General features: G+C 48.0%; 3 protein-coding genes and 1 pseudogene across 3 annotated transcripts in view; 1 reads left to right on the top strand and 3 right to left on the bottom strand.

Annotated features, from left to right (window-relative positions):
• Window positions 1-4071: 4071 nt before the first annotated feature.
• SFN (stratifin) lies at window positions 4072-5459 on the top strand. The gene has a single exon (XM_006924378.3). The coding sequence runs from the start codon at window positions 4185-4187 to the stop codon at window positions 4929-4931; it is 747 nt and encodes a 248-aa protein (XP_006924440.1). The 5' UTR covers window positions 4072-4184; the 3' UTR covers window positions 4932-5459.
• Window positions 5460-9682: 4223 nt separating this feature from the next.
• LOC112473029 lies at window positions 9683-9802 on the bottom strand (annotated as a pseudogene).
• A 2894-nt stretch (window positions 9803-12696) lies between these two features.
• GPN2 (GPN-loop GTPase 2) lies at window positions 12697-21243 on the bottom strand. The gene is made up of 5 exons (XM_006924377.3): window positions 20592-21243; window positions 19855-20011; window positions 17660-17820; window positions 16436-16566; window positions 12697-13491 (listed from the first exon to the last, which is right to left on the bottom strand). The coding sequence occupies exons 1-5, from the start codon at window positions 21000-21002 to the stop codon at window positions 13419-13421; spliced, it is 933 nt and encodes a 310-aa protein (XP_006924439.1). The 5' UTR covers window positions 21003-21243; the 3' UTR covers window positions 12697-13418.
• Window positions 21244-21370: 127 nt separating this feature from the next.
• The window catches only part of GPATCH3 (G-patch domain containing 3), a 6470-nt gene continuing 335 nt past the window's right edge, over window positions 21371-27505 (bottom strand). The window contains 7 exon segments of the mRNA XM_025041400.1: window positions 21371-22081; window positions 22531-22658; window positions 22778-22899; window positions 23500-23559; window positions 23902-24076; window positions 25626-26050; window positions 27347-27505. The exon segment at window positions 27347-27505 is cut by the window's right edge and continues 46 nt beyond it. Of these exon segments, the coding sequence (XP_024897168.1) occupies window positions 21865-22081; window positions 22531-22658; window positions 22778-22899; window positions 23500-23559; window positions 23902-24076; window positions 25626-26050; window positions 27347-27505 (1286 nt within the window). The 3' untranslated portion in view covers window positions 21371-21864.

The raw sequence follows: 27505 nt of genomic DNA, 5'->3' as shown, positions 1-27505 counted from the left end.
TGTGCTAAGAGCTAAAAAATAACCACAGTGGTCATTTAGCCAGATCTTGCCCAGTCCCAGGCCTGTTTCTTCACCTAAACCTATGAGGAAGGTGATGTCAGAGTTTTTACAGATGAGGCAACTGAGGCTCAAGGAAGGCACAGGAGCTGCCCAGGTCTCCCAGTTGATAAAGCAGCAAATTTAGGATTTGAACCTGACCTCTGACCCTCCAGCACTACCCAAGGAATGAACAGGGCTACTTCAGGAAGAGGGGATCTAACAGGGAGAAACCCTAAAATTAGAGAATGTCTTTCATATCAAGGGGCTTAGGGATGATCTGTGCAGGCTCCTTGTACTGAGGGGGAAACTGAGGCCCAGAGGCAGGAAGGAACATGACCAAGGCCTGATAAATAGAGCTGGAATGCAGTCTCACACCCTGAGTTCATTGCATTCTCTTTCCAAAAATTCCACACTATGTCTTAGACTGAACTGGTCTAGGAAATGCAGGATACTCTAAACAGCAGTGCCTAGAGGAGAAAAAGTCTCAGGATAGCTGAGTCACTTAAAAGTAATCTAACATCCCCTCCCAAAGTCAACTAGTAGAAAGAGTTCTTGGCTGGAAAACTGAACTCTTGTTCACAACTAGCAAAGAGGAGAAGATGCCATAGTTTCCTCCAGTCTCCTGTTTAATTTGATCATTCCAAGACCGAAAAATTTCCTAGGAAGTGCTTCCTGGAATCTTAACCAGAGTCCTTCCTGCTGCAATCAGAGCCCTGTCTTCTGTTCTCAGTGGAGATAGATAGCAACTGGTTGCTGCCTTCTCTGTGCCACGACCCTTCAAAACCTGTTGTTACCAGCTAAGAAGGATTGGTTTTCTATGGCAGGGGTCCCCAACCCCTGGGCCGCGGATTGGTACCAGTCTGTGGCCTGTTGGGAACCGAGCCAACAGCAGGAAGTGAGCGGTGAGCGGCCGGCCAGCGAGCAAAGCTTCATCTGTATTTGCAGCTGCTCCCCAGCACTAGCATCATTGCCTCAGCTCCACCTCAGATCATTAGGCATTACATACTCAAGAGAGCATTGGTCCCTAGTGCCAAAAAGTTTGGGGACCGCTGGTCTATGGGACCAGAGGCCTTGAGCCTGCTGGTAGGATAGATGCTGTACAGTGTTGGGAGATAGTAGGCAGGATGAGGAAAGCCCCTTTGGGCTGCAGCCCAGCTCCTGTCCTGCTGACTCAGGCACCTGACTGTGGAACTCTGTGCCCTGCCAGGACCTGCTGCCTCCTGCCTGCCTGTGCTCATAGACTTGGGAAATGGAGGCCTGGAGGCAAAAGGAGGTGGCTGAGACAGGAACTGAGTCAGAATCAACAGGCCAGAGCTGGCAGGAGATGTCAGGCAGCCTGGCTCCCAAATTCAGCAGGGGAGGGGGATGAATAAGGGACTTCCTTTCTCATGCCCAGGGCTGTGCTGAGGGCATGGAGCTTGCTGTGTGAACCATCACCAGGCCTCCTGGCTTGAGTGATAGAAAAGAGAACCTCTCTCTCTAGAGGCAGAAATAGCTCCAAAATTGCCAGGTCCTGCCTCTCAGGTTTCTGGTGTTCTGGGATCTCCAGCTTTCACCCCAGGACTTGGAAAGCCTGGGCTGGATAACTAGTACAAAGGAAGGTCCTTAAGGGCCTAGCATCTGCAATAGGCCAGAAGAATGTTCAAAATGAAGAGGGAGGAGGCAGTACTTTGAGAGCACATCTGACCGTTGCTCTGACTTATTTCCCCTGCGGACACCCAGCTGGCAGGCCTTGATCTGGTCTTCGGCTGAAGCCTGGTGCGGGCCCTCCCTCATTTCATAGACCCTGGCTCTATGTTCATGCTGTGAATGTCTATGTTTATAATAAAGTTGGTTTGTTTTTTTTTCACATGATAATAATGGTTACCATCCACTCTACTAAGTGCTTTCCATCATTTAATCTTCATAACAAGCCCCATTTTACACTTAGGAAAACTGAGGCTCACAGAGGTTAAGTCACTTGGCGAAGATCACAACTGCTTGTTAAGAATTGAACTCAGGTGATCTGACTCTAAAGATACTTGGCTATTCTGTCTCTCAGAAAAATAAAATACGCATTCATCATTGATAATTTGAAGAGGATAGGAAAAGGAACATTAAAGTCTCACTACCTAAAATACTCTCTGTAAATTTGTATTTTAGTGCCGTGGTCCCCAACCTTTTTGGCCCTAGGGACTGGTGCTCCTATGAGAATCTAATGCCTGATGATCTGAGGTGGGGCTGAGGCAGTGATACTAGTGCTGGAGAGCAAACTGCAAATACAGATAAAGCTCTGCTCGCCGCTTACCTCTTGATGTGTGGCCCGATTCCTAATAAGCCACGGACCGGTACTGGTTCGTGGCTGGAGAGTTGGGGACCTGTTTTAGTGTATTTTCTTTCCATTATTTTCTGTGTTGGTGATCTGATTTGAGCAAAGCCTTCAGGATATCAAGCCTAAAATCCTTTCTACTTCCTTGGAAAACTTGTAGCAGCAGCCCAGACATGTCCCTACTCTTATAAGAGGCAGATCTCATCTTTGGGGCTTGAATTCTGGCCCGAGCTTCCCTCCAGAAGGGGAGGGTGGGTGTTCAGACACCAGAAGAACCTGGGGAGGGACAGGCCTATGAAATGGTCCTGGCTCCAGGATTAAGCTGGCAGGATCCCAGTGAGGGGAGCCCCACCCCTAAGCCCCATCTGAGCTTTAGCTAGGGGTAGGGCAGATAAGCAGGAACCCACCCAGGGGTCAGAGGTGGGGCCATGGGCAAAGGGAAGGGACCAGGAAACTTCTGAGAAGCAGGCTGAGGGAGGTAGCATTCAGCTGGGACTGCTGCCCCATAAAACAAAATGGTACGTGTCACCACTACCTCCTTTTTTCGGTCCTGTCTCTCTCCCCAGTTGCTAGCGTCCCCCCTGGGGAAAAAAAAACTGGGCTGAGCACCCAGGTGGCCTGCTTCCCAGCCGCTGACAGAGGGCGGGCTGAGTCAGGCAGGAAAGTGGTACAGCCAGCAAGCAAGAGGGCCCCCACCCTCTCTGAGCCCCACTGATACAAGATGGTAGGTGGCTTGGAGGGGGCCGGTGACCTGGTGTGGAGAGCCAGAGGCTAAGTCCTCAAACAAGTGGCAACAGGCCACCAACTTGAAAGGGAAAATTGCGCTGTAATGGGAAAGGTGTTCAACAAGCCTACTGGGTGACTAATTACAGAGGCTGGGCTGGAGCATCAGAGGCCGCTCGTTAAACACCTCATTAAATGGTACCCTGAAAGCTGCCACCTGTGCCTTCTGGGAGCTCAGAGAGGACAGGACTCTGAGGGGGAGTGAGGACCAGGGGATGGAACTATTTCAGGTAGATGCCAAAAGAAGCCTGGATCTCACTTCTGGATCTCTCAGCCTGGAGCTCACAAACCAGAGGCCTCAATGGGACAGAAACCAAAGGAAATAGGATGCAGGGGACTAAGTAGCTGTGTGACCTTGAGCAAATCTCATCCTTCTCTGAGTCTTAATATTCCTATTTCTAAAGTGGGGTAGTAGTCACAGTCCTGCCCACCTCACAGAGACATAGTAGGGATTAAATTAGATCATAGATAAAAAGTTGCTTGGGAAACTCTACAGCCCTATCTAAACATAGATGATCTCACCTGAACCAAGGGGACAACATACCTGGCAGGATTAGGAACGCTATCTTCCTGCATCTGGCTTTAGGGAGTCTGCCTAGGCTGAGGCGGCCAGGTGACTAAAGCCATCCTTAGTCCCTGAAAGGACATCATGAAGGAGAATCTGATTTGAGAAACTGGGGCAGCTACCTAATTGGGGGCACCCACCTAGTTGGGGCCACCCATGTAATAGAAGCCCTGAACAACAGGGGGCAGCCTGGAGCCTGGAAAAGTGCCTGTGCAGGTGGGGCCCACGCCCAGATTTCTCCGGCTGACTGTCCTGATGACTCACCCCATATCCAGCCCTTTTACCTTTAAGGAAGAGCCGGAAAGGGTGTGGGGAGGAGAGGGAAGTAGGTTCTGGGCCTCAGTCCCGCCTCTTGCCCCTCCCTCCCCACCCTGCTCTGGGCCAGACCATCCAGCCAAAAGGCAGGCGGAAAGCAGGAGAGGCACAGAGTCCGGCATTGGTCCCGAGGCAGCCAGTTAGCCCATCGCCTGTCTGTCTGTCCCCAGAGCCATGGAGCGAGCCAGTCTGATCCAGAAGGCCAAGTTGGCAGAGCAGGCTGAACGCTATGAGGACATGGCAGCCTTCATGAAGAGCGCCGTGGAAAAGGGTGAGGAGCTGTCCTGTGAAGAGCGAAACCTGCTGTCAGTTGCCTACAAGAATGTGGTAGGTGGCCAGAGGGCTGCCTGGAGGGTCCTGTCCAGTATCGAGCAGAAAAGCAATGAGGAGGGCTCCGAGGAGAAGGGCCCGGAGGTGCAAGAGTACCGGGAGAAAGTGGAGACCGAGCTCCGGGGCGTGTGCGACACCGTGCTGGGCCTGCTGGACACCCACCTCATCAAGGAGGCCGGTGACGCCGAAAGCCGGGTCTTCTACCTGAAAATGAAGGGCGACTATTACCGCTACCTGGCTGAGGTGGCCACCGGTGACGACAAGAAGCGCATCATCGACTCAGCCCGGTCAGCCTACCAGGAAGCCATGGACATCAGCAAGAAGGAGATGCCGCCCACCAACCCCATCCGCCTGGGCCTGGCCCTGAACTTTTCTGTCTTCCACTATGAGATTGCCAACAGCCCTGAGGAAGCCATCTCACTGGCCAAGACCACCTTTGAGGAGGCCATGGCTGACCTGCACACCCTCAGCGAGGACTCCTACAAAGACAGCACCCTCATCATGCAGCTGCTGCGAGACAACCTGACGCTGTGGACGGCCGACAACGCTGGGGAAGAGGGGGGCGAGGCGCCCGAGGAGCCCCAGAGCTGAGCTACACCTGCTACCCTCCCTGCCCTGTCCTGCCTTCTCCAGTCCCCCACCCCCAGCAGAGAGGACTGGTACGGGGTGGGAGGCCCAACCCTTCTCTTCGAATGCTCTGTCCCAGCTCAGAGAGGCTCCACAGAGAGGGACCAGCAGAGCCGAAGCCTCTTGGAGCCAGAGGATCCCACTCTTCCTGCAGCTGTCGGGTGCTCCTAACCACTGGTCATCCCACCCAACCCTGCTCTCTGCATCCCCTCCTTAAGACCCGACCAGAGAATAGGGCCACTTCTTCTGCCCTCTTAACTCCCTCCTGCCCCTGCTGCCTCTGGATCTTAGGAATTGAGGAGTGTCCCACCCTTGAAGCTGAGAACCGGATGGTGTGGCAGAGGCTGGAGATGAGTGCGTGCGTGCGTGCGTGCGTGTGTATGTGTGTGTGTAAGAAAGAGAGAGAGTTGAGCGAGACCCAGAATGAGAGGGAAAGCATGCCTGCTGGGTGTGACCATATATCCTCCCAATAAAATTTCCCTGTGACACTCCTCCTGTCTTTTCCAGTTATTGGTGGAGGGCTGGGACTGGGATTGGTGTATGATTTACACAAAGTCTGACTTTGGACCTCTGATTTAGGGCCCAGGCCTCCCATGGGGCTGGCTTGGTGACTTGCAGGCAAGACTTTGGGGCTGGTAACTTCAGGTGAGAGGCTGGAGGTTCAGCTCTCTCCATCAGGGCGGCATCAAACAAACTGGTCTGGCCTCAGGCGGGTCAGACTGTGAGCACAAAGGCGGCTCTGAGTCTCCTCTGAGGAGCTCAGATCTGCGGGGACAGGAAACCAGTGAAGTCTCAGGTGTGAGGTGTGAGGACAGGGCCGCATGGATATGCTGTAGTGAGCAGCATTGAGCACCCCCGATTTGAAAGCGGGGAATAGTTCCATCAGGTGCTCAGATCTGAGAGGCGGGAAGTACAATCTGGGGAAGGGAGTGTGACGCCGCCATTAAAAGTCCTGCTCTGAGGAGGAGGACGCCCCGCAGCGTTCGCGGATCGGGACAAAATGAAACGGGCGAGCTGGGTGGGAGGGGCCTCTGGGAGTGGAGGCCGGTCCTGGTCAGCCGAGACCATAGCCTAGGTTCCCAGCTGCAACACTCCCGGTGCCTCACTGCATCCCACTTTCACAGCCCGCGCGGAAGGCGGGCCCGAGGTCGATATTGTCCAATCGCGGGACGGGGCTGCTCTGGGTACCGCCCCCTGGTCCCGACTGACCAATGGGGTAGTGAGCGGCGGCCCCGCGCGGCGTGTCTTCCCGACGCCCTCCCGGCACGGCAATTAAGGCGACGCGAAGAGGGACTGAGGGCCTCCGGCTGCCCGCCGAGCGCCAGGGGCGGTGCTTTACGGGTTTCATTTAGACAAGTTGCCACCTGCCGGGCCTGAAAAGCTAGGCATCCTCAGAGCAGCGGGACGGGGCGGTGCGGAAAAGCAGTCCCCTCCCTTTGAGTCATCTCCTTAACCTGCGGTGCCTGGCGGGCAGGGCGGCTGAGAAAAGGCCACCAAGGCGTCCTCACTACATGCCAGAGTCTAGGCAGCCCTGAATTGGCTTGGAGTGTGTCCTTGATTTGGTTGTGCGACCTTAGAAAAGCCATTATACCTCCCTGAACCTCAGTTTCCTCTTCTTTATCAGAAGGAGCTTGGACTAAAGGCTCTAACGAAAACCGTGAAGAATCTGGGTTCTGGAGACATACTGCCAGAGTTTGTTTCTGAGCTTGCCTTGGCTAAGATTCTTTTGGTTACTTTTGTATCCTTATTATAAAGTAGAGATTAAAAAATAGTACCTTCTTCTTTAGAGTTGCTGTGAAGTTTGAGAAAATAAATGCACGTAAAGTAGCCCATTATATATGTTAGTCATTATTAATCCTTCTAGCACGAATAGTCGATTTATCCAGTGTTTCTATGCCAAAAGCAGAATCATCAGTCAGGCCCAGTCCCAAGGAGTAAGCTTTATTGCCAAAGCTGACCTCCGTGCTCACTAGACCATCTGAGAATGCAGGCCTCACATTAAGTGGTCACTCCTCTGCCTGGCAAGATTGAGGGAACACAGTCCAGCCTCATCAGGTTCCCCAGAGGCCAAGTTTGGCCACACCTATGGGACGCTAAACTGAAAGGCTTTTATCAGAGCTAGTAATTCTACAGGGGAAGTTGGCAAGGCCACTCCAATGCCATCTGGGTCCCGTGTTTTCTCCCCTTTTTTCCTGGGAATGTGTTGGGTTTCAAGGTTCTAAACCAGGCAGAGACTCAGCTAGGGCAAGTGACTCCCCCTCAGCTATGGAATGACCCGGTTTCTCTTACCAGACAGGTCTGATGAGTTTCTCTTGATGGGGTAGGTCCTGGGAAAGAAACTTTTCTTTCCTCTCAGCTTCTGAGTTTGCCTACTCCCTCTATACCATTCAAGGTTGCCCTATATGGGAAAATAAGTGAGCTACCCTAAGGTAGTTTGTGGGTATTGAAGGATTTCAAAAGTATATGCTGTGGATTGGAATATCATCAAATCAGTTGGCTAGATGTAAGCTGGTTTAGGGACCAGCTTCTGACAAGGAGGGTCTCAGACCCTTTTATCTTTGACATTTTTTTTTTTTTTTTAACTCTCTATAAAGCTTTCTTACTGTTTCCCAGGGAGATGTTTCAGTGAACATTTCTTGCCATCTTTTCCTGGCCTAGATTTGCCATTTAAAAATTTTCAGTCCTACTGCTAATGGGAACAGTGTTACTTTTGGAATGATGAAATGTTCTGGATTTAAACTGTGGTGATATTTTCACAACTTTGTGAATATATAAAAAATGCTGAACTGTACACTTTAAAAGGATGAATTTTATGGTATGTGAATTATATCTCAGTTTAAAATATTAGTTCTAGAGGGCAAAGCAGGTAAGAGTGCCAGGTTCTGCTGGAAATTTCATGGTGGCTTTCCCATTGTCCTCTCCACCTGAGCACATTCTTTTAACCTTTTCCAAATTTCAAAGCCTATCTTTAGGTCAATAGGTGACTAGCCACCTTCCTTTTCCCTTAAACATATATACAGAGTTTTGGATATGTGCTATCTATTCTACCAACTCCTTTCATTTATATAGGTACATTTATTCAGTTATGATTTTATATCTACTTGATTCTATCTCTGGGTTTGTAGCTATGTCCTGGGTTTATTTCTTATCTCCCCAGAGAGCTCTCTAAAAATAGTAACTTTGTCCTATCATTCTTCTTTTCTTTCCACACTGTCTCTGGCAAAGCTTTGTGTACAGGAAAGGTGCTCAGAACTTAGTTTAAAACCATCCTTCCAAATGTCTGGAAATCAGGTTTTGTGCTAGGTCTTCTGTTGTGGAAATGGAAATACAGCTGATTCTGAGAGGAGGCAGGGCTGTCTAGACAGACTGGGCTCACAGAGATTTAAATAATCCCAGCCCTCTCATTTCTGTACTTTCAGAGTATCCCCAGGGCTTGCAAAGATTTTCTAGAGATGGCATCTACTCTTCTCTCATATGTAATTACTTAAGAGAGCAAAGTCCAAATTGGCTCTAGTGGATCCACAGGCGTAGGTGATGGAGGGCGAGGGATGAGGGTCGAGGTGTCTTCCCAGGTACTAGGTACCCTAGGGAGACTAAGGCATTAGAGTCAGGCCACTGTGGCTTCTTCTAGAAAGGCAAGATACTCCTTTGCATATACACATCCAATGTCCAAATGTCTGGTGCCTTTTCGGGAAAACCTGATTTCAAGATGTTTGCATCAAGATTGTTCATCTGACCGACAATGCCCCACTCCTGCTTCTTCCTAGAGGAGAGAATACCATAATATGACTGCTATGTGCCAGGCATACCTTAATCCTCACAGCAATATATATTATCATCTTCGTTTTGCATATGAAGGGACTGAGGCTCAGAACAGCTAAATAACCTAATACCAAGGTTATATAACTTATGTGCTTGGGGAGTGGAGTAGGTCTGACTCTAAGGCCCATGATTTTTAAACTACAACAGCTGTTCTCAAATTGTGTTCAGAAGGTTCCCTGGAAGCTGCCACAGGGCAGAAGCCCAGTGGTCAAGGTTTCCTGTTTCCACACACGTTGGCTGAAAAAGCCACATGTGTCTGTTTTGGATATTGGAGTTACATGAGTTAAAAATAAGATTGCAAAGAACCACATTATGTTATGCTGACCTGCTTCTACTTTGGATTTTCTAAGAATCAAGAAAATCTTACTCTACTCTCAATCTAATGGCACCCCAGGGCCCAGCAGAAAGGAATTGTCTTAAATGAGAAAAAATTGTGTAGTGGACCAATTTCCTGGCTCATTCACCAAGTTAAGGTTTTCTTAACCTGGTTATATCCTTTGTGCCTTTTCAATTCTTCACCCTGTTCACAGGGTCTCCCTATACCCCCAATCCTGCTCCTCTCTGACCACCCCTCCCCCACCCCCACCTACCTACTGAGTCAGGAGCCAGGAATGTCTGTGGGGGCAGCAGACAGGTATGTCATACTGGGGGTGTCAGAAGCTGATTCATCTCTCATCTCCACCCAATCTTCTCCTTACCGCTCTCTGGGAAAGTTAACTCTTTTGAGATAAAAGAGAGAGATCCCAGACTCTGAACAGTGTCTTCAATCTGTGGTTAGGTATAGTACTTAATAAGATCATGATATTGAATAAATATTTGTTGAGAAGGAAGGAAGGAAAAGGAGGAAAACATATTCCTCCCCATGTCTGTTTTTTTTTAATTTTTTTTTTTAATGCCTACAAGCACCTGGTATTCCAAGGTGGTCTCCCATCCAAGTACTAACCAAGCCTGACCCTGCTTAGCTTCCGAGATCAGCCGAGATTGGGCACATTCAAGGTGGCATGGCAGTAGACTCCCCCCCAATTTCTTCCTCCAGAGTAGTTAACCTGTAATTTTCTTGTCTTATGGTAAAGGGGACTGATTTTTAACTCAGAATAGATTGTGTGATCGCCGGTATGTATTATGAGTTGGGAGAATGTCCCAATGTCCCTTCTGTGCAGTTTCTATGGTTCCACAGAGCAATGTGGAAGCTCCAGAATATATAGAAAGTGTGAAGGGAGCTGTATTTGTACAGCAAGAATACTGCTTGTGATTTTGTTGATTGGGGATGGCTTTGAAGAAGCCTTTCATCTCCCTCCTCGACTGCGTCAGTGTTTTGGATGGGGAAAAAAATGAAAACTTTGTTATGTATTCTAGTCTAGAGCATTTTTATCAATACTCACCTTTTTTTCATCTTAGTTGGGCTCTAAATCCTGCAATGGGTTGTAAATGAGACTTATGGCTTCCCCTGTCCTCAGCAGGCCTGATGCTGTTGAGATACGTGCTAATTTGGGACTCTTCCTTCTAAAGGGGACGGAAAGAAGAGAGGGCAGCTCAGACTAGCCTGGGTAAGGGCTCAATGATCAGGGGAAAGAGAGAAGAAAAGGGAAGGGACAGGAAGGTGGCTACTCAGCTTGCTAGAGGGTTTCCCTCTAGGAGGCTGGGGGCAGTTGGGCCTCCATTCTGCTTTCAAAAACAGGGTGGGCCTTGGTAATGCTGAGATGGGTCTGAAGTCACTCTCCTCCCCTACTCAGGAGCCTTGAGAAAGGACAGAGAATATCCTAGACCGAACTTCCCCTAGACCTTAATGAAGTCAGGCTTCCTAGTCTCAGCCAACTAGGAGTGAGCATTTCGCTAATTCAGAAACAGCTGAGAGCAGACTGACTATGCTTCAGCTCTGTGGACTTTAGGGTGTCACCCTTGCTCTTAAGCTTGATAAGTTACAAACACTATCTTCCAATTGCTGGGGTCCCCAATTCAGAGCCAGGAAATGCATCTATCCTAATGTCAGTGGTTAATGGAAATGACCAAGAAAGTCCCTTCTTAGGTACTAAAAGAGGGTTTCCTCCCTCTAGAAGTTGTTCACAATTTGCCATGTGAGGTCTGGAGGAGAGAACTTTCAGACAGTATCTGTGAGATGTAGAATGGTGCTTTTCTGTAAAGCATTTTGGCAATGTGAACCCAGAACCTGCAAAATATCAGCCATTTCATTCCTATGATTCTGTAGTAAGTTAAGTCAGAGACTTAGACAAATATTTTGGTACAAAGATGTTAATCATGGCACTACTTACAACAGTAAAAAATTGGCAATGACTTATAGGCTAACCATGGGCATCTGGATAGGTAAACAATGTTATAGCCATACCAGAGAATATTATCATGTAAACATTAAGAAGGTCTTTATATATCTTTAATTACATGAAATAGTGTTAACTAAAAAAAGGTTAGAAAGCAATTACATTATCTCACTTATACAAATGCTATGTAACTATCCCTCTGCATGTATAAAAAAATACACAAAATATATAAATAGAAAATTTATTATAGATTATATTTTTCTGTTATGAGATTGAGTCTAATTCTATTTTTAATCAGGAAATTGAAAAAAAAAAATCTTAAAGGTGGTTGCCATATCCCACCCATGCTGGAGGATGCTCTTTCTCCTCCCCTTTGCATTTCACAAGAACAGACCTGGAACCCAGACGTCTCTTCTTTTCTGCATTGTGTTGTCCCCTCCGAAATGATGACAATCATTCTGCTGTCATTGGGAGGTTTACAAACTTCATTTACTAGAGGAGAAATGCCCATGCTGTCACTCCAAGGCCTATAAATAAAGTTTTGGATTATTTCCATCCTTCTCCACTCTGTGACTGCAGAAAATTAAAGCTGAGGGTGCTTGGATATGAACCCACGAAGTTCTAAATGACAACTTATTTCCAACTGGTTTGCTTTAGTGAAGAGCTGAGGCCTCTGTGATGGGGTAAGCTTGAAAACCCACGACCATAGCTACTGGTATGGGTTTTAAAAACACAGTCCCATCCTCATGTCCTAACTGATGAGAGATTTGTCCAGCAGCCTGGGCGTCTGGATTTCTGGGCTCCAGGCCCTACAGGTGACTCACAGCCAGCCCCAGGCTGGCCTCAGTTACCCTGGCTTGCTATGTTGATACTCCCCACCTACCTTGCAGGGTGTTAATAGGAGTGAGGAGCTTTGAACTCCTCAGATGAAAGAGGCTGGGGAAGCAGCATCCAATTATTATCCCCTCTAAGGTCAGGCGTGGGAGCAGAGGTTGGCTGCTTCATACTGTTCCAGCCACAGGAGCCTCCTCAAAACCCATCTCTGTTCTGGCTGCCCAAACTGGAAGCAAAGCTCAGTCATCGCCATATCAATGCCTATTCAGAATAGATTTTCCTAAACTGAATTATTCAACTGCTCAAACCATCAGTGTCCTATCTTCCCCTTGATGATTCAGTAATGCTCTACAGGTGTCTATTCTGACTGGCTACAAAAAAGAAAAAAAAAATCCTGTGGATACTGTCTGTGACTTTTCAGCATTAAGTACTCACGATTAAGAAGTCAGCAAAGTGGACTATGAGAGAACCAAGCTGACCGAAGTTCAAATTTATCTGTTTCCTCACTGTAAAGTTAGGGCCTCTTGAGAGTCCCCCATCTTGTCTGTATCTCTAGGAGATGCTGTGTGAACCACATGAGAACCATGTGTGTAAAAGCACTTGATAAAATACCAAGTCCTCCATGTGTGTTAACAGGACAGAGTGTCTGCAAATAAGACTTCTGGCACAACTGCTATCTGTTCCCTTGTGCAGTCGAGCTACAACTGCAAAAATAAGCCTGGGATGCCACCTATTGGTTGAAAATATGAAATACATTCAACCAGCTGCAAAAAGAGCAAAGGAAGCAAACACCAATATTTCCATCTTCAAACATTTTCTTAATTTTTGCCACGCCCCTCATGTCACATTATATACATTTTTCTTTAAACAACTCACGTCATATGAAGAACATTTTAAAGTCCTTTTAATCACTACTATAAATGGAAAACTAGTTAGCACTTGCTAAAAATAGAATGAAACTGAAATAAATACAATGAAAATGTTAAGATCTAGCTAAAGAGTGTTACCTGTGAAAGTCAAGCTTAAGGATCACTGTTAAAACTGAAGATTAACAAAAGTACATGATCGGGGAATGAGTGTCAAGCCTCTAGAATGATCCTGTGCTTCGGGGGAAACACTGCCCTGTATGGAGAAACAGAACTCAGTTCTGCGAGAGGGTGACATTGCCTTATTCTACCCCTAGCTCCCTGGATGTTGAAGAAAATTTGAAAGCCACAAAAAGTAGAAAAAAAACTTGTATTGTTGCACATTCCACCATAGCCTGAGTGAGGCCGTGCTGAATTCCTGGTGGCAATGCCCAGAGCTCATGAATGTTGAGGTGCTCTGCTTGTTGTGGGTGCTCTGCTTGGCGCCATGTCTGGTTTTTGGCCAGAAGTCTTTTGCAGGACTGAGTGTCCCCTTGCCAGCCTCCCAGCCAGGCCTGCATCTGCAGCTTGTTGAGCTGTTCACTGCTCACTGGGAGCTACAGCTTTCCCCAGCACTGGGTTATGCCTCTTGTTCGCCAGAGCCCAGTTTGTTGCTACAGCTTCATAGTTTCCTGCTCCACTGAATGGTCTGAGGGTGCCAGGTACTTCTCCTGGATGCCCAGGGTGCTGAGGGATGGTGTGTCAAGGCTGAAAGCAAAGGCAAGAATAGGGAACTGGTCTGGGTGGAATCTGACCTCTACTGATGCTTGCCCTCCATCTGGCAGATTCCTTCCATCTCTCTCCCTTCCTCATAATTATAGCTTCGGGCAACAGAGACCAAATGGGTCTGAGAAGCCCCTCAAAGCATCCAGACCCAAATGCTCCTATATTTACCAATTTCCCACAAATGCTCCTATATTCACCAATTCCTCATTGCTGAGGCTCAAAGGACCAGAGAGTGCTAGTTCTGTGTTATGACACATGCTCAGAGCCAGACCACAATGGTTTAAATCTTGGTTCTGCCGCTTCCCTTTTCTCATCTGTAAAATGAGTTATTATGAAGATCAAACGAGATAATAAATACAAAGTGCCTGGCATGGCACCTGGCACAGTAGGTACTTAAGAAATATTTGTGACATCTCTTTTTCTGCCAAGGGAGTGAACTCACAGGAGCTCAAAGAAAACGGCAAATTTCTGCTTGAGCCACAGGGTGCCTTCTACCTCCCTCTGGGACAGCAGAATAAAAATCAGATTCACAAAGGGAAAGACAATGACACCGCTGATGGAACCTGTGAGGTTTGGCCTGAGGTCTGGGTCTGGGAGGTTGACCACGGCTACGCTGGCCACCGTGGCTGCTCTAATTCTAGTGTCAGTAACTGCAATTCTACAACCAGAGAGACTGAGGTTTGAACTATTCTTCCAACACATGCTGAGTGAGGGACCTTGGACCTGTCATTCTGAGCTCCAATCACCTCACCTATGAAAGGGGACTGAATAAGAATTAAATGATATCCTGCAAATGGAGTATGTAGCCCATCAAATAATATTATTTTGAGTTCTTTCTTTACCATCTTATGGATCCATCCATCCATCCAAATTCATTTCACCCTAGTCTACGACCATGCCACCCTGAATGTGCCCGATTTCATCTGATCTCGAAAGCTAAGCAGGGTCGGGCCCAGTTAGTACTTCGATGGGGAGACCACCTAGGAATACTATGTGCACCAGGCATTAAAAAAAAATAAATCCATCTCACCCCTACACAAATTGACTCTGAACCGGTGCCCTTTCCTCTCCACTCTTCCTCAGGAGGTATGCCTTATTCCTGTAAAAGTTGGCCCTGAGGATTACTCAGGATCAGTGGAATCCATCTTTCTTGACTTGGAATAATCTCAAACCTGCCTTGTGTCTGGCCTGAAGCCCACGTTCCTGAGCAAGGCACCTGAAACCCTGCATTCTCTCTGTCCATCTGCCTGGCCCTAACATTGCTCCCCGACCAGAAGCCCTGTTTTGCCCACAAATCAGGCCATTCTACTTGCAACCCTCCAGACATGTCTCAACCTTGTACAGACTGTTCTCTTTGCCTTGAGCTCCCTTTCCCTCTCAACTGGCCTGGCTAATCCTCACTTTGAGATACTGTAACTCAAGTGGCACTACATCTATGAAGCTTTCTTCACCTACTCATTTCTCAGCAGAGCTGACTTTTCCCTTCTTTGTATCAATCCCTAATTATCTTATATAGAGTGAAGCTGAACCTGAAGGAGATTAAGGTGGTGGCTAGAATCTAAAGTCAGCACAAATGAATATGGTTATTAAAAATACTCTTAAAATTCCTTAAATCATTTATTAAATATAGTATATGTGGTTTTGTGAATAGAATCCTGTATAAAATGTATAAATGCATAAAATAATGTACAGTGTACAAAATATCACAGCACTATTGAAAGTGCCCTTCCCGTTTTTTGCTGAGAACATGCAGTTGAGTTTGCCAACATTTTATCTGCATATGTGAGGCAGTTCCTCAGTCCCTTCTTCAGATACCGCACAGTCTACTACCATCATTGATAGACTCATCTGTTTCTCTGTGAGCTTTGTTTCCCATGTGTGAAAGAGCCTACACAGATCATTAAGTGTTAGCTGGAACTACTTTCTTCTCTCCCCAAGGACTCTGGAGTGCCCCTTCTCCAGCATCCTGTAGATGCCAAATCTGAAACCAGCCTAGAGGGCTTGGACTTCCCTGTCCTGCCTCACCTGAAGCCTCTGTGACCCGAGAGACACCCATATGTGACCCTAGCCCCATCCCCACTGGTCCAGTTCCAAAGGTCTCTCAGACAGCTGATTGTCCGGGGACCCTCTCAAACAAACCTGCCGGCTCCCACCCCTTCCAGATACGTGACAAACCTTCCTCTTCCTTTCCTTGCTTCAGTGACCAGCACGACCACCCATACCACTGTCTAAGCCAGAATCTGGGTGTCTAAATTCTGCTCCAACTCCAACTATCCCATAACCATCTAGTCACCAAGTCTGGTAGCCTATCTCCTTAATATTTTTCCAATCCACATCCTTCTTTCTATTCTCAGTACTAATATTTCAACTCTTTTCATCTAGAGACTGAAAAAACCTCTCCTGCCCCCAATCACACCCCTTAAATACATTTTCCACACTTAGTGGGGCTTTTCAAAAATGTACATCTGATCATGTCACACCCTGCTCAACAATACTATGCTGGTTCCCACTGCTCACCCATGAGCTAAAGTCCATACACCTTAGCAGAGCACTCAAGCCCTCCATCACCAGCACAGCCTACCTCCCCTGCACCTCTGCATACCCCTTCACAGTCAAGACACTAGGCAAAGTGAACTCCTTGCATCTTTCCCAAATGACCAATGACCTTTCATCCCTGGGCCTCTGTATTTGTTGCTCCTTCTGATCAATATCCTCCCTTGCCATTGAGTACAACCAACTCTGAAGTCTTCTAAGGGACCAGCTTTTGCACATGAAAGACAGTCAGTCACCAAGGAGCCCAACTGGTCAACACAAAATCAGTCATTTACAAGGGTACATCTAGCCACTCCTGAGCCCCATGTCTCCCCCTCCTGGCTGTGGCTGAGAGGCTAGAGAACAAGGATACGAGGAGAAATGGAAGTCAGCTCCCATTGCAGCAGACATCATGGCTTCCAGGCTTCGTTGCTCTTGGACTCCAAAGCAGTAACCATTGGCTTTATCCACAGCCTGTAGGACCCGCTGGATACTCTCTTTGTCCTGGGTGGAGAGGAGAGAAACAACTCTGTGAGTAAACAGGTATGCATAATTGAGGTTGTACCAAACTGCTTATAAAACGCCCCCTCAATCTTGCCTCATGAAGCCTCTGTACATGCAGCTTCCCTGGCCTGGAGTACTTCTACATGTTCCCAGAGGCCTGGCTACATCCCATCTTTCCTGACCAACCCACCTAGATTAGAATAGACCCTAATAAGCTCCTCTATGAATACCCATGGTCCCCGGGGTTTATCCTTATTGTAGGTCTGCTTCTACCATCTTACTATTAATAAGTTACTAATTCAACTGCCTCCCCTACTTGACAGTGTACCCCTTGAGGTCAGCGACTCATCTGTTGAGGTATCCCCAGTGTCTGGCACAGTACTTAGCTAACAGTAGGCACCCAATAAATATGCATGTAACCTATTTGTTCATCCACAGAAAAGTAATAAGAATAGTTCATATATCACATGATGGGAAGGAGGGATCAAAATAATGCATTATAGTTTTAACACAATGCCTAGCATAGAAAGCTTTCAGTAAGTGGTAGTTGTTATGATTACTATTCTATGGTTCACATCTCCTCATTTTAGAGAAAAAAAAGTATGGCATTAAACAGAGAAGAGACAAGTTCACTCAAGTCCAAGCATTGCAGAATGAAATCTAACATGCACTGGTGTCTCCCAGGTTATCTTTGCAAGGTGAGAGGCACAGGGGTTGGGTACTATTTTGCCTATCACACAAAATCAAGAAGCAGTTGCCCACCTTGAAGGAGTCTTGAGACATGACCCTGGCCTTGGTCAAGTCTCTTGCTGGTGACTTTCTGACCTCATCCGTGCTCACATTGAGGAAGGAACATGTGTAGAGAGAACCTAACTACATAGAATAGATAGAGCCAACGTTTGGTCCATTCTCTTTAATGGAGTTCTGCCCACCAGAGCCCCTGGTCCCAAAACCAAGGGGACAAAATGATAGTCGGACTTAGGACAAAGACCATTGTTTGAGTCCTTGAAGCCTCCTGTACCCTTGGCTTGGTGAGAACCCAGGCACTGTCAGAGCCTATAGCTAAGGGAAGAGGCCTCTTAGTCCCAGGTACCTGGATATTGAGAGGAATGAAGGAGACCAGGCTGTAGTCTTCAATGAGCTGCACCAGTTTCTCATTGAGCTGACGGTAGTGGCGGAAAAAAGGGTCAGAAGCCAGGTGGTCGAGCAAATAGGAGAGGTCCAGGACCTCTGTGTAGTAGTCCAAGTTAAAGGCTAAGGAGAGAAAGAGCTAAGGTTCAGGAGCAGCTGGCATCAGGCTAAAGCCCTGAGGATAGGGACCATATTTTCTTTCTTGCTTCCTTTGCTGTCATTCATTCATTCGTTCATTTATTCAACAATGGCATTGAAATGAAGTTACTAAGAAGGAAATATTTGGTTTCACCAGTTGGCTCTGTCATTTACTATGTGGACAGGTACCCATCTCATGGGGCTGCTGTGAGGATTAAATGCTATAACCTCAGTGTCTGGTACAGAGAAGTGCTTGATCAATGGTGGTACCCACTAGAGTGCTTGGTCCTCTCTCATGAAACTCAGTCAGTAGTGCTCCCAGGTCTCGGCACATACGCTGTAAGGACTCTAGCAGGGTGGCCTCTGGGTAAATCACTTTCTCTTTCTGGGTTAGTTCCTTCTTAATGTAAAATGAGGAGACCAGACTAGATGACTCGGAGGCCCCTGACTCAGTTCTATGACTACAAACTTCCCACTAAGAGAAGGAAAGTGGGCCTCCCTGCACTGTCCATTTCAGCCTGGAAAACTCAAGCAATTGGGCTACTCAGCAGATCTAACCCAAAGCGAGGCAAGGGAATCACGCCATCAGAGATCGATCAACTCACTCCCTACACTGTGCCTCCCATGTTCTAATCAACTCTAATTAGAAACTGACACTTTTGTACCTGAAGGAAGAATGGATATTCCAACTTCTTGGACTGCCTGATAGATATGTTTCTCAATGAGAATTAAGAAACTGGAGCCAGGTACACTTGGATTTAGATTTCATCTCAGCTACCATACTAGCTGTGTGATTAACCTTGGGCTATTCACGTAAAGTCTCTTGGCCTCAACTGCCTCATCTGGTTTGCACATTAGTGAGGATGACTGTCAAAAGTCAGAGCTAGAAAGATCCAACCATTCAGGCTGGAGGCTGTGAAAGGGGAGAGGAGCTTGGGAGGACTGCATTATCTGGGCATATGTAAAATGGGGCTTCTAGGCTTGCGGAGAGAGGGACCAGGACTCTGGGCCCCTCCATGACCTGACTAGCAGCCAGTCGGCCTCCCTGGACATGACCCCTACACATCGCTGTCCTAACAACTTCGCTTCCTGCTCACTGCTGGTCCCTTCGGTTGTTCTTCTCTAGGTTCCTTTGTGGTTGGAGATACTATTTAGGGAAACTGATGCCCCCAGATCAGTAGATCACTAATTTTGCAGGAAAGAAATGTTGGCCATAGCGTCCTTATGCAACTGAGGTCCTTCTCCCTCAGTCCTCCCTACCTTGACAAGTGGCTCCTTTACCTGTTCACTGGCTCAGTCAGAAACCTGAGCATCATCCTTAATTCCTCTGTCTCCACGTCTAGTCCACAAAGAAATTCTATTTCTTGAGCAAGTTTTGAATCTATTTCCCATTTCCACTACCACTGCCTGGGCTGCTGTTAAAATCTCCTAAAGGAGCTCTGTTTTCATTCTTTTCCCTTTCAATTCATTCTCCACAAAGCAGCCAGAATCTTTTCAGTTCATGCTACTCCCTTGCTTAATATTCATGGATGTGTTTCCTGTGTACAGGTTCTGGGCCCTGCCTACTTCTCTGACTTCATTTCCTACCACTCTTCCCCTGACCACTATCTCAGCTACACGCCCTGCCCCCTGCCCCTACCCTTTTCCTTGAACAATAAAGATCTTTCCTGCCAAAGAGCCTTTACCCCTACTCGTCCCTCTTCCTAATAGTTCTCCTTTGGCTGGCTCCTCACCACTCTGGTCTCAGCTCAGATGGCACTGCTTACTCCTCACTCACTGTCCCATTATTTGGTTTTAATTCCTTCATAATACATATTACCATCTGTAGCTCCCTTGTCCCCCAAACCCAGAAGAGTATCTGGCACAAAATAAATGGGCAGGGGTCAGGACACCTGACTGTGGCAATGATCACCAAGCCATGAATGGCCCCTGGAGGCAGCTTCCTGCAGCTGAGATCTCTGCTTCACTCCGGCTCAGCCGCTGCCCTACACCTTGCCTACCCAGAACAGGAGCTCTTACCCAGCTTCCCATAGTGCTCAATGAGATCCATCTTGGAGAGGAGGTTGACATGGGGCAGCTCTATGTGCAGCATGGTGGCCAGGGAGGTACACAGAACTGAAATGAACTTGGCTGGGTCTGTGCAGTAGTGAGAATCTACCAGGTGGACAGCAGTCAGCTGGGAGGGGAGAAAGAGACAGGGTGAGAGTGGTCTGGGGAGGCAGGGAACATTCCATCAGGGCTATGTCTCCCCCTTCAGACTGGGGACTCCGGAGGACAGAGTGCAAGCCTTCCCCAATAGGCTCCTCCTTTCCTCCTTCTGTTTCATTCTAAGAGCCACACTCATCTCCTCCTCCCGGAAGATATGGGCGTTTTCTTACAAGATACCTCGCACTGAGCCTCCCAGTGGGCAACTGGTTCAATTCTCACTGCATCTGACTCTTTCACTTACTTTTGCCCGCCCCCCCCAACTCACAACAACAATCTCTATGCCACTTTCCACATAACTCTTTCCATACTTCCAATAATCCCAAATTGGGCACTAAAACACCCAGTTTACAGATGAGAAAACTGAGCTTCAGAGAGATAAACTGACTTACTCAGGACCAAAAAGCCAGTCAGTGGCAGGACCAGAATTAAAAATCGCACGTTATACTCGGCCCCTACATCGCTGTGTGACATGGGGGTGTGGCATGCCCCCCCCGCCCCCGTCTCAGTTCCTCCATTTACAAAATGGGCCTGCTCGACCCAAGACGCACCCTGAGATCCCACTGTGCCATCTGGGAGAAGATGCTGCGCAGGGCACCATGGTGCGTGCAGAGCTCAACTTGGCCTGGGCAGTCGAAAAGGAAGTAATGGCCACGGAGTGAATCAAGCTTGGCACGCAGCCAGTCCAGGTTGGCCTCCAGGTACTCCATGCAGTAGAGTAGGCCGCCGTTGGGGCCCAGGCACAGCGCGTCCATCACGTCGCCCAGCCCCACCAGCTCGCCCACGTCCACAGCGCACTCGTACGGAAGCCCCTCATTGGCCGGGTCCAGGTTCACTACCGCCACACGCCGGCCTAGCGAGCGCAGGAACTCACTCATACCCAGGCAGTACGTGGTCTTCCCTGAGCCCGGCGGGCCGATCACTGCCTGCCCAAAGGCCGTGGTCGGAGCGGCGCCCGCCATGGGAAGCACGCGATCCCGTATGCAGCAGGTAAGCTCTGCAGGGAAACAGGGCGGCCGGGCACGCCTGAGACGAAAGCCGAGGGCGACAGAATCCCCGACGTAAACTTCGTGGAGGGTCAGCGGTGATGCCCGGGGTCGCCTAAGGAATAATAGCAAGGAACCGAGTAATGCAAGAAGAGCAAACGTCCCGGCACGGGCCGGATCAACACCTACTTCCGGACGACGACGGAAACTGCCGTCGCGGAAGTTCCGCCTTCTCAGTGACGACACAGCTTCGCGCCGAGGGGCGTGGCTGTGTGCCGCTTTTCAACCCCAGCGAAGGAAACGTTTTCCTCCGACCTTCCTCCAGGCTCAAATCAGAAGAGAAATCCGATCATAAACTTCTTTATTTTCCCATTCCCAGAGCACCTCCCGCAGATTCTCCGCTGCCTGGTCCCAGCCAGGTAGGGATAGAGGTGGTGGAGGGCCCGTCCCAAGACCGTCTCTCCTGAGCACCACAAATCCTCTCCTCTTCCAGCTCTCTGGCTTTCATGATGACAAGGAACGCTGTTCTGATAACCTCAGTCAATCCAGCTTTTCAGGGTACTGGGATAGGCAACAGGGGCAAGCCCAAAGAGGGACCCAGGGTTAGGCGACCAAAGAGAAGAGGTCATCAAGCCCTAATATAGAAGGGCAGGGTAGGGGCTTTTTGTAAAAATGCCCTTGAGGTAGAGATCCAGAAGGCAAGTTCTGAACAAAGCACCCTGAACAAGCCCCGCGATTGCTACTCCCAGACTTCTGTTTTGGTGGGAGATGAGGCCAGGGCAGAGGGCTGCCACTGTGCAGTTAAGAGTGATCTTGACTAAGGAAGCCCCTGAACCTGTCACTCAGGCTCGCTGGAGCTGTCCAAGGCACAGCTGGAACCCCTCACAAAGGTCATATTTGTCCGAAACTTCATGCTGGTGGGTGGCTGGCTGCGGAGCAGTGACTCCCCTTGGTCCTGGGGTAGAGGCTCATCATAGATGGTGGAGATGAGTCCCAAACCAGTTCCACGGGGCCTCTTCAGTTGCCCAAATGGCTGTAGCTTCTCTCCATGGTACCTGAATTAAAAAGGGTCTCTCAGTGAGAAGGCTGGTCTCTCTCAAACCCCAGTAAAAAGGGTTGGGAAGGGACAGGGAAGTAGCTACTACAAATCTGGTTTATTCTAAAGACAAGAGCCTCTAAATCTGAATCTTTGCTCTCCAGCCCCCTTATCTGTCCATCAACCTTGCCAGCAACTAGAGGTCTCACATATTGCTTTCATTTTAAATAGTACACAAAGTTTAGAACAACTGTCACTACTCTGACTTACTTATAGTCACTTTCTAATGGCAATCAGGTCCAAATTCCTAAGACTAAAGATCCAGACTTACTTTTTCTTTCTAACTCTGCTTTAAAGTTCATTCCTAGAAGTCCCCAGCACCCATCCCAAAACCGGAGGGAAGAAGGAACCAGGGTACAGCTGAAAGGCTCACTTGCGCTCCCAGGAAAGTTTCTCAGCTATACTCACCCCAATCCATGCTTGCATCTAGGGTGCTGGCCATCACTATCCAGGGCCTCAGGCACCCCTGAGCACTGGCTGCCCAGACCCTGGCCCTCAGCCCAGCCCTGCTGCTCCATCACCTTCCGTCCAATGCCCTGCAGAGGGAAAGGAGAAGACTCAAGAGATGGGGCTCTTAAGTGGGAGAGGGAAGGGAGAAGGGAAGGAATGGAGATAGAGAAGGAAAAGGAGTCAATGGACTGGGCACAGTGCTCACCTTGGTGTGGCGCTCAAAGGTGCCCACCTGGCGTTCAATCACAGAGCCATTCTCCTGACCATCACGGAGTCTCTGTTCCAGACGCATTTGGACAGAGTCTCGGGCATCCTTGTCTCCACCATCTGAGGAAGCAGAGCCCAGTTTGCAGAGGGGGTCTCTCTCAGCAGGAGGAGGAACAATCAGGTTTCTAGGACTTCCTCACAAGATTTATGTATTCATCTTTATGGTGTTTTATTACTTTACTATTCTCTCATTAGACTAGAAGCTTGCCAAGAGTAGGAACCATGGCTCTCCTATCTTACAGATGAGGAAATTGTGGTACAGAAAAAGCATAGACCCAACAAGAGAGAATTAGAACCCAGGTCTTCACCTTTCCACCACCACTCCAGTTCATTTTTGACTCTACAGTATAAATTTTTAACCAGAGCCTGAGCTCCTGATCCTCCCACTTGATCAGGGCCTGCCCATCAGACCAAGAGCTCCCTAAGGGCTGTCCCCACGTGTCCTTGCTCCACAAAGAAAGGAAAAAGGCTCTGCCTACAACCAGCACTTGATGTGCTCAACTAGAGATGTCTTAAGAGAGGAAACCTCTCAGTGAGCTACCCCAAGGGAACTGGTGTCCTGTCTCAGCCTCTACTAAGCAGGTCGGATAAAGTGTCACTGCAAGGCCAAGGCACCAGTTTAACCTCCCAGCACTGCAACCCCTGGCCCAGTACCAGTACCTCTGTCGTAGTACACACTCATGTCCACATCCCAGTCATCAGCTGTCTGTTCATCAAAGTCTGCAGATATAAAAGCATCAAGCAAAGTAAGCCAAGGATTCTCAGTTCTGTTGAGAGTTAAATCTAGACTTAGACATATGTTCTAGAACTTGGGGCTTTGCTTTGTAGTTTTAAATCTCTCCTCTGAGAGGATCATTCAGAATTTGCAGGAGGTCTTTTCTATCCACTCCACTGATTTCCTCACCTCTAAAAAGGATGACTGGTCTCTCATAAACAGTCAAGGTAAGCCACTTCCCTAGCCCTTCATTTGGGCCCACTACCAGGGAATCCACCCTGTGGAATAGAGAGCCCTGAGCAAATGCAGCAGGGATCACTCCCGCCCTTGTCTGGTTCCAGCATTACCTCCTTCTTCTTCCTGCCAGAACTGGGCATCAGTGTAGAACACCAGGCCGGAGCCACCCTTCTCCCACTTGAGCTCGATCTCCTCCTCAAAGAGCCGCTCAGCAGTACGCTCCTGTCTGGTCACGTCCTCATGTAGCGCTTCATGTCGCTCCCACTCCTCACCCCGGTCATCATCCTGGAAGAAGGTGGGGAGTGGAGACCTGCTTGTCTAGCTTCCTGACCTTATGCCCACAAGGAGGGCAGCTCAGGACACAAAAGGCCTGTGAGATGGGCCCACAGCATCATTGCTCCAAATTTTTTTGAGATACAACACATATTAGGCCCTTGAGGCCTTGACCAACACATCTCTCCATCCTATTTCTCAACGTACTTGCTCCTTCCCCTGACGGGCCTGACTCACTCATATTTCTGTGCTTTCGGTCATATCGTTCCCTTTGCCTGAAATATCTGACCTCCTCTCTCAGCACCTTTTCTTCACTTGAGTAAATCCTCATCCCTCAAGTTCTACAGCCTCCATGGAGCCACCCACACTGAGGCCCAAATCACTATCACTGGTCTCTGAAATTGTCAGTGCTAAACAGTACACACTATTTAGGCCTTTAGACATGATGTCACAAAGGAAGAAAGGATAAGAACTAATACCTATTGTCTACTGTGTGTCAGGCCCTTTCACATAACTTCATTCCTTTAATCACCCCAACAACCCTATGAGGTTAAGTACCATTATCCTCATTCTACAGATGAGGAAACCTGAGTTCAGGGGAGTAAAGTGATTTGCCCAAGATAGTACACCAAGAGAGTAGCAGAGCTGGCATTCAACCTAGCTCACCACAACATATGGCCGTTCCAGATGCTGGTTCTCTCCAGGGAGATTGAAGGCTCTTTTGAGGGCAGGAAATGGATCTTAGAATATCTTTGGAATCCTGTGCTAGCCCCTATGTTTACAACTGTTTGACTGGACTTGTAGAATGATAGGATGACTCCTGCCTTGAAATCTTGGAGGCCCCTGTCCCAGTTAAATTCCATGAAGTTTCAGGAATCACTGCTGCAGAGCAGGTGCTGGAGAAAAGTTAAGACAGTACCACACAAGGCGGTGTTCCAGATTTGTTAGCAACTGTGCACTTGGAGTTTTAAAGAAATAGGTAAATTATTTTTAACCCAGAGTGTGTATTAAAGAAAGAAAAAAAAGTTCCCAGCAAATTATAACTCTCCAGATTTTATGGATGCATAACCAAGTTTAGAGAAAGAAGTAGAAAAATTGTGTATTTCATTGATAAAATCAGAGTGGAGGCTAGTGTTCAATCCAGACTCAAGGTCAGAAAATAGAGGTGACTTTTCAGCCACATAATAAAAGCACATGGAGGTTAGACAAGCAGTGAAGGAGACTGGGTTCACATCCCAGCTCTGCCTCTACTTCCTTAGATGATCTTATCTCTTGGTTGTAGATTTTCATTTATGAAAAGGACCCTCCTACAGTCCTTCTGAGGAAATGAAAAAGAAGATCCCTGTGAGACTCTTCTTATAAGAGTTTTGGCCCCTCTCCCCAAAGAAATGCATATTTGCACATGTAAATACAGTTTTACCTTCAATGTGAGGGAGTTCTGACTCTTTGGAACCCTTCCGAGGACCCTGGGTTTAGAACTCTTGTAATGTACAATTGAAGAGTGGTATTATTAATGCCTTGGTCTCCCCTCTAAGCTGCCAGCATGGCTCACTGTACTCACGTCATCTGAGTGTGACTCTTCTTCCTCCTCTTTTTCCCCTTCCTCCTTGGGCTTGCCACAGGGGCTGTCTGGTACATCCATCAGGCAGGTTCCCTGGGGTATTTCCTCACCCTCAGCTGTGTACACAAGCTCTTCCTGCTCCACAGTCTCTGCATCCTCATACTTGAAGGGCACATTGCCGTAGCGCCGGGAAGAGCCTGTCTTGGGGAACTGGAGCTGAAGCTGGGTGATGATCCGAGGGGGCAGGCGGCAGGCCCGGATCAACTCCAAAAAGACTTGCAGTGGAGTCCCGACATTTCCATTGGGCATCAGCACCGGTGGGTCCAGCTCTGGCAGTTGCCTCAGGTCGGCCAAAGTGAAAGCTTCACTCTTAGCCTTCCGACTCTGTAGTTCCTTTCGGGTCTTGAAGGGAAATGAGCCCAAACCTTGGGAAGCAGGGAGAAGAAAGGTTCTTGAAAACTAGAAGCCTCCAGCAACACTTGAGCCAGAAATTGGTCCAGGTTTAAATCCTTTAGCCTAAAGCAATTGCTCCCTTTCAAACTTCTCCAGAATCCCTTCCTCTGTTCCCTGACCAGAACCACCTAGTAATTTCATGCCATTTCTTATCACCTCACCTGAGTACACAAGTTTCTTCCAAATATGGTTCCTGTTAACCTTCTGATTCTCAACTACCAACAGTTCTCACCCCCCGCACACACTCACAGCATGTGCTCCAGCCACATCTAACAATTGACTTGCCCTGAAAGTTTCATGGGCTTTGTTACATCTTTGTCTGCAAATGTCATTTATTTTGAATACCATTTTTTCCTACAAACTCCTGTTTATCTTTCAAGATCCAGATAAAAAGTCACATTTCCTGATCCCTCTAGGAAATTGGTTTCTCCCTCCTCAGTCCTCTCACAGCACTTGGTGATAAACAGCATAGGCTCTAGAGTAAAATGCCTAGGTTTGTATTGTGACCCTGCTACCTACTAGCTCTGTAACCATGGGCAAGTAACATAATACTGCACCCCTCAGTTTCTTCATCTATAAAATGGTTAACAATGGCTCCCATCTATTGGATTATTGTAGGGAGTCAATAAGAAAATGAAAGGCTTAGAACAGTGCCTAGTAAGTACCCAGGAAGTGCTCAGTAAATGTTAACAATTAGAATGGCATAATATTTATGACAGTTATCCCTTTACAAATCTGTCTTCTCAGGATTCTGACCACACAGTGTGTCCAAATGTTCTCAGCATACCAACTATAGTCACACTAGGTCTAGAAATAGAAGCTAGATTTTGGTGAATGAATGAATTAGAGGGCTCTGCACTGTGTTTCCTGTTCCCCATCCAAGGGGTTTCCCACGGAAATGGAAGCTGTCCAAAGAAACCGTCTCTTCATTTGCATCTTGCCAAGAGAGGACTGAGTAGAGAGCAACGAAGAGAGCACAATAAATAAGATTAGAAATCTGATTTCCTTTGTATCCTTCTGGGTTAGTGCAAAATCAATCCCTCGATAGAGAAAACGGTCTCAAAGAGGGCATAAATTGGAAAATGGAAGATCATCCTGACATACTTTCCAGGTTTTGTTCCTGTTTTTTTTGCAAGTTGAGCCCGAAGCTCTGTCCAGAAATGACCTATACTCCTAAAGAATCGTAACCAGAGAATGATTTATCCTCTTCACCCTTCAGGAAAGGTGCTTCTGCTGCAGGCCCAGTCTATTATCTTTCCCAACCGTACCTGATGCCTCAGTAGGTAGCCGAAGTCTGCGGATGAGACAACGACCGGGCAACCAAGTCCCCTGAGAATCCAGCCACCGGCGGCCCGAGTACATGTGAACCAGCCTCTGTGCTTGAGCCGCGCCTTGTACCGAGATGACGCAGCAGCAGGTACGGGTCC

The sequence above is a fragment of the Pteropus alecto genome, unplaced genomic scaffold (assembly GCF_000325575.1).
Source record: "Pteropus alecto unplaced genomic scaffold, ASM32557v1 scaffold39, whole genome shotgun sequence".
Taxonomy (NCBI): domain Eukaryota; kingdom Metazoa; phylum Chordata; class Mammalia; order Chiroptera; family Pteropodidae; genus Pteropus; species Pteropus alecto.
This window is presented reverse-complemented; position numbering and strand designations above follow the sequence as displayed.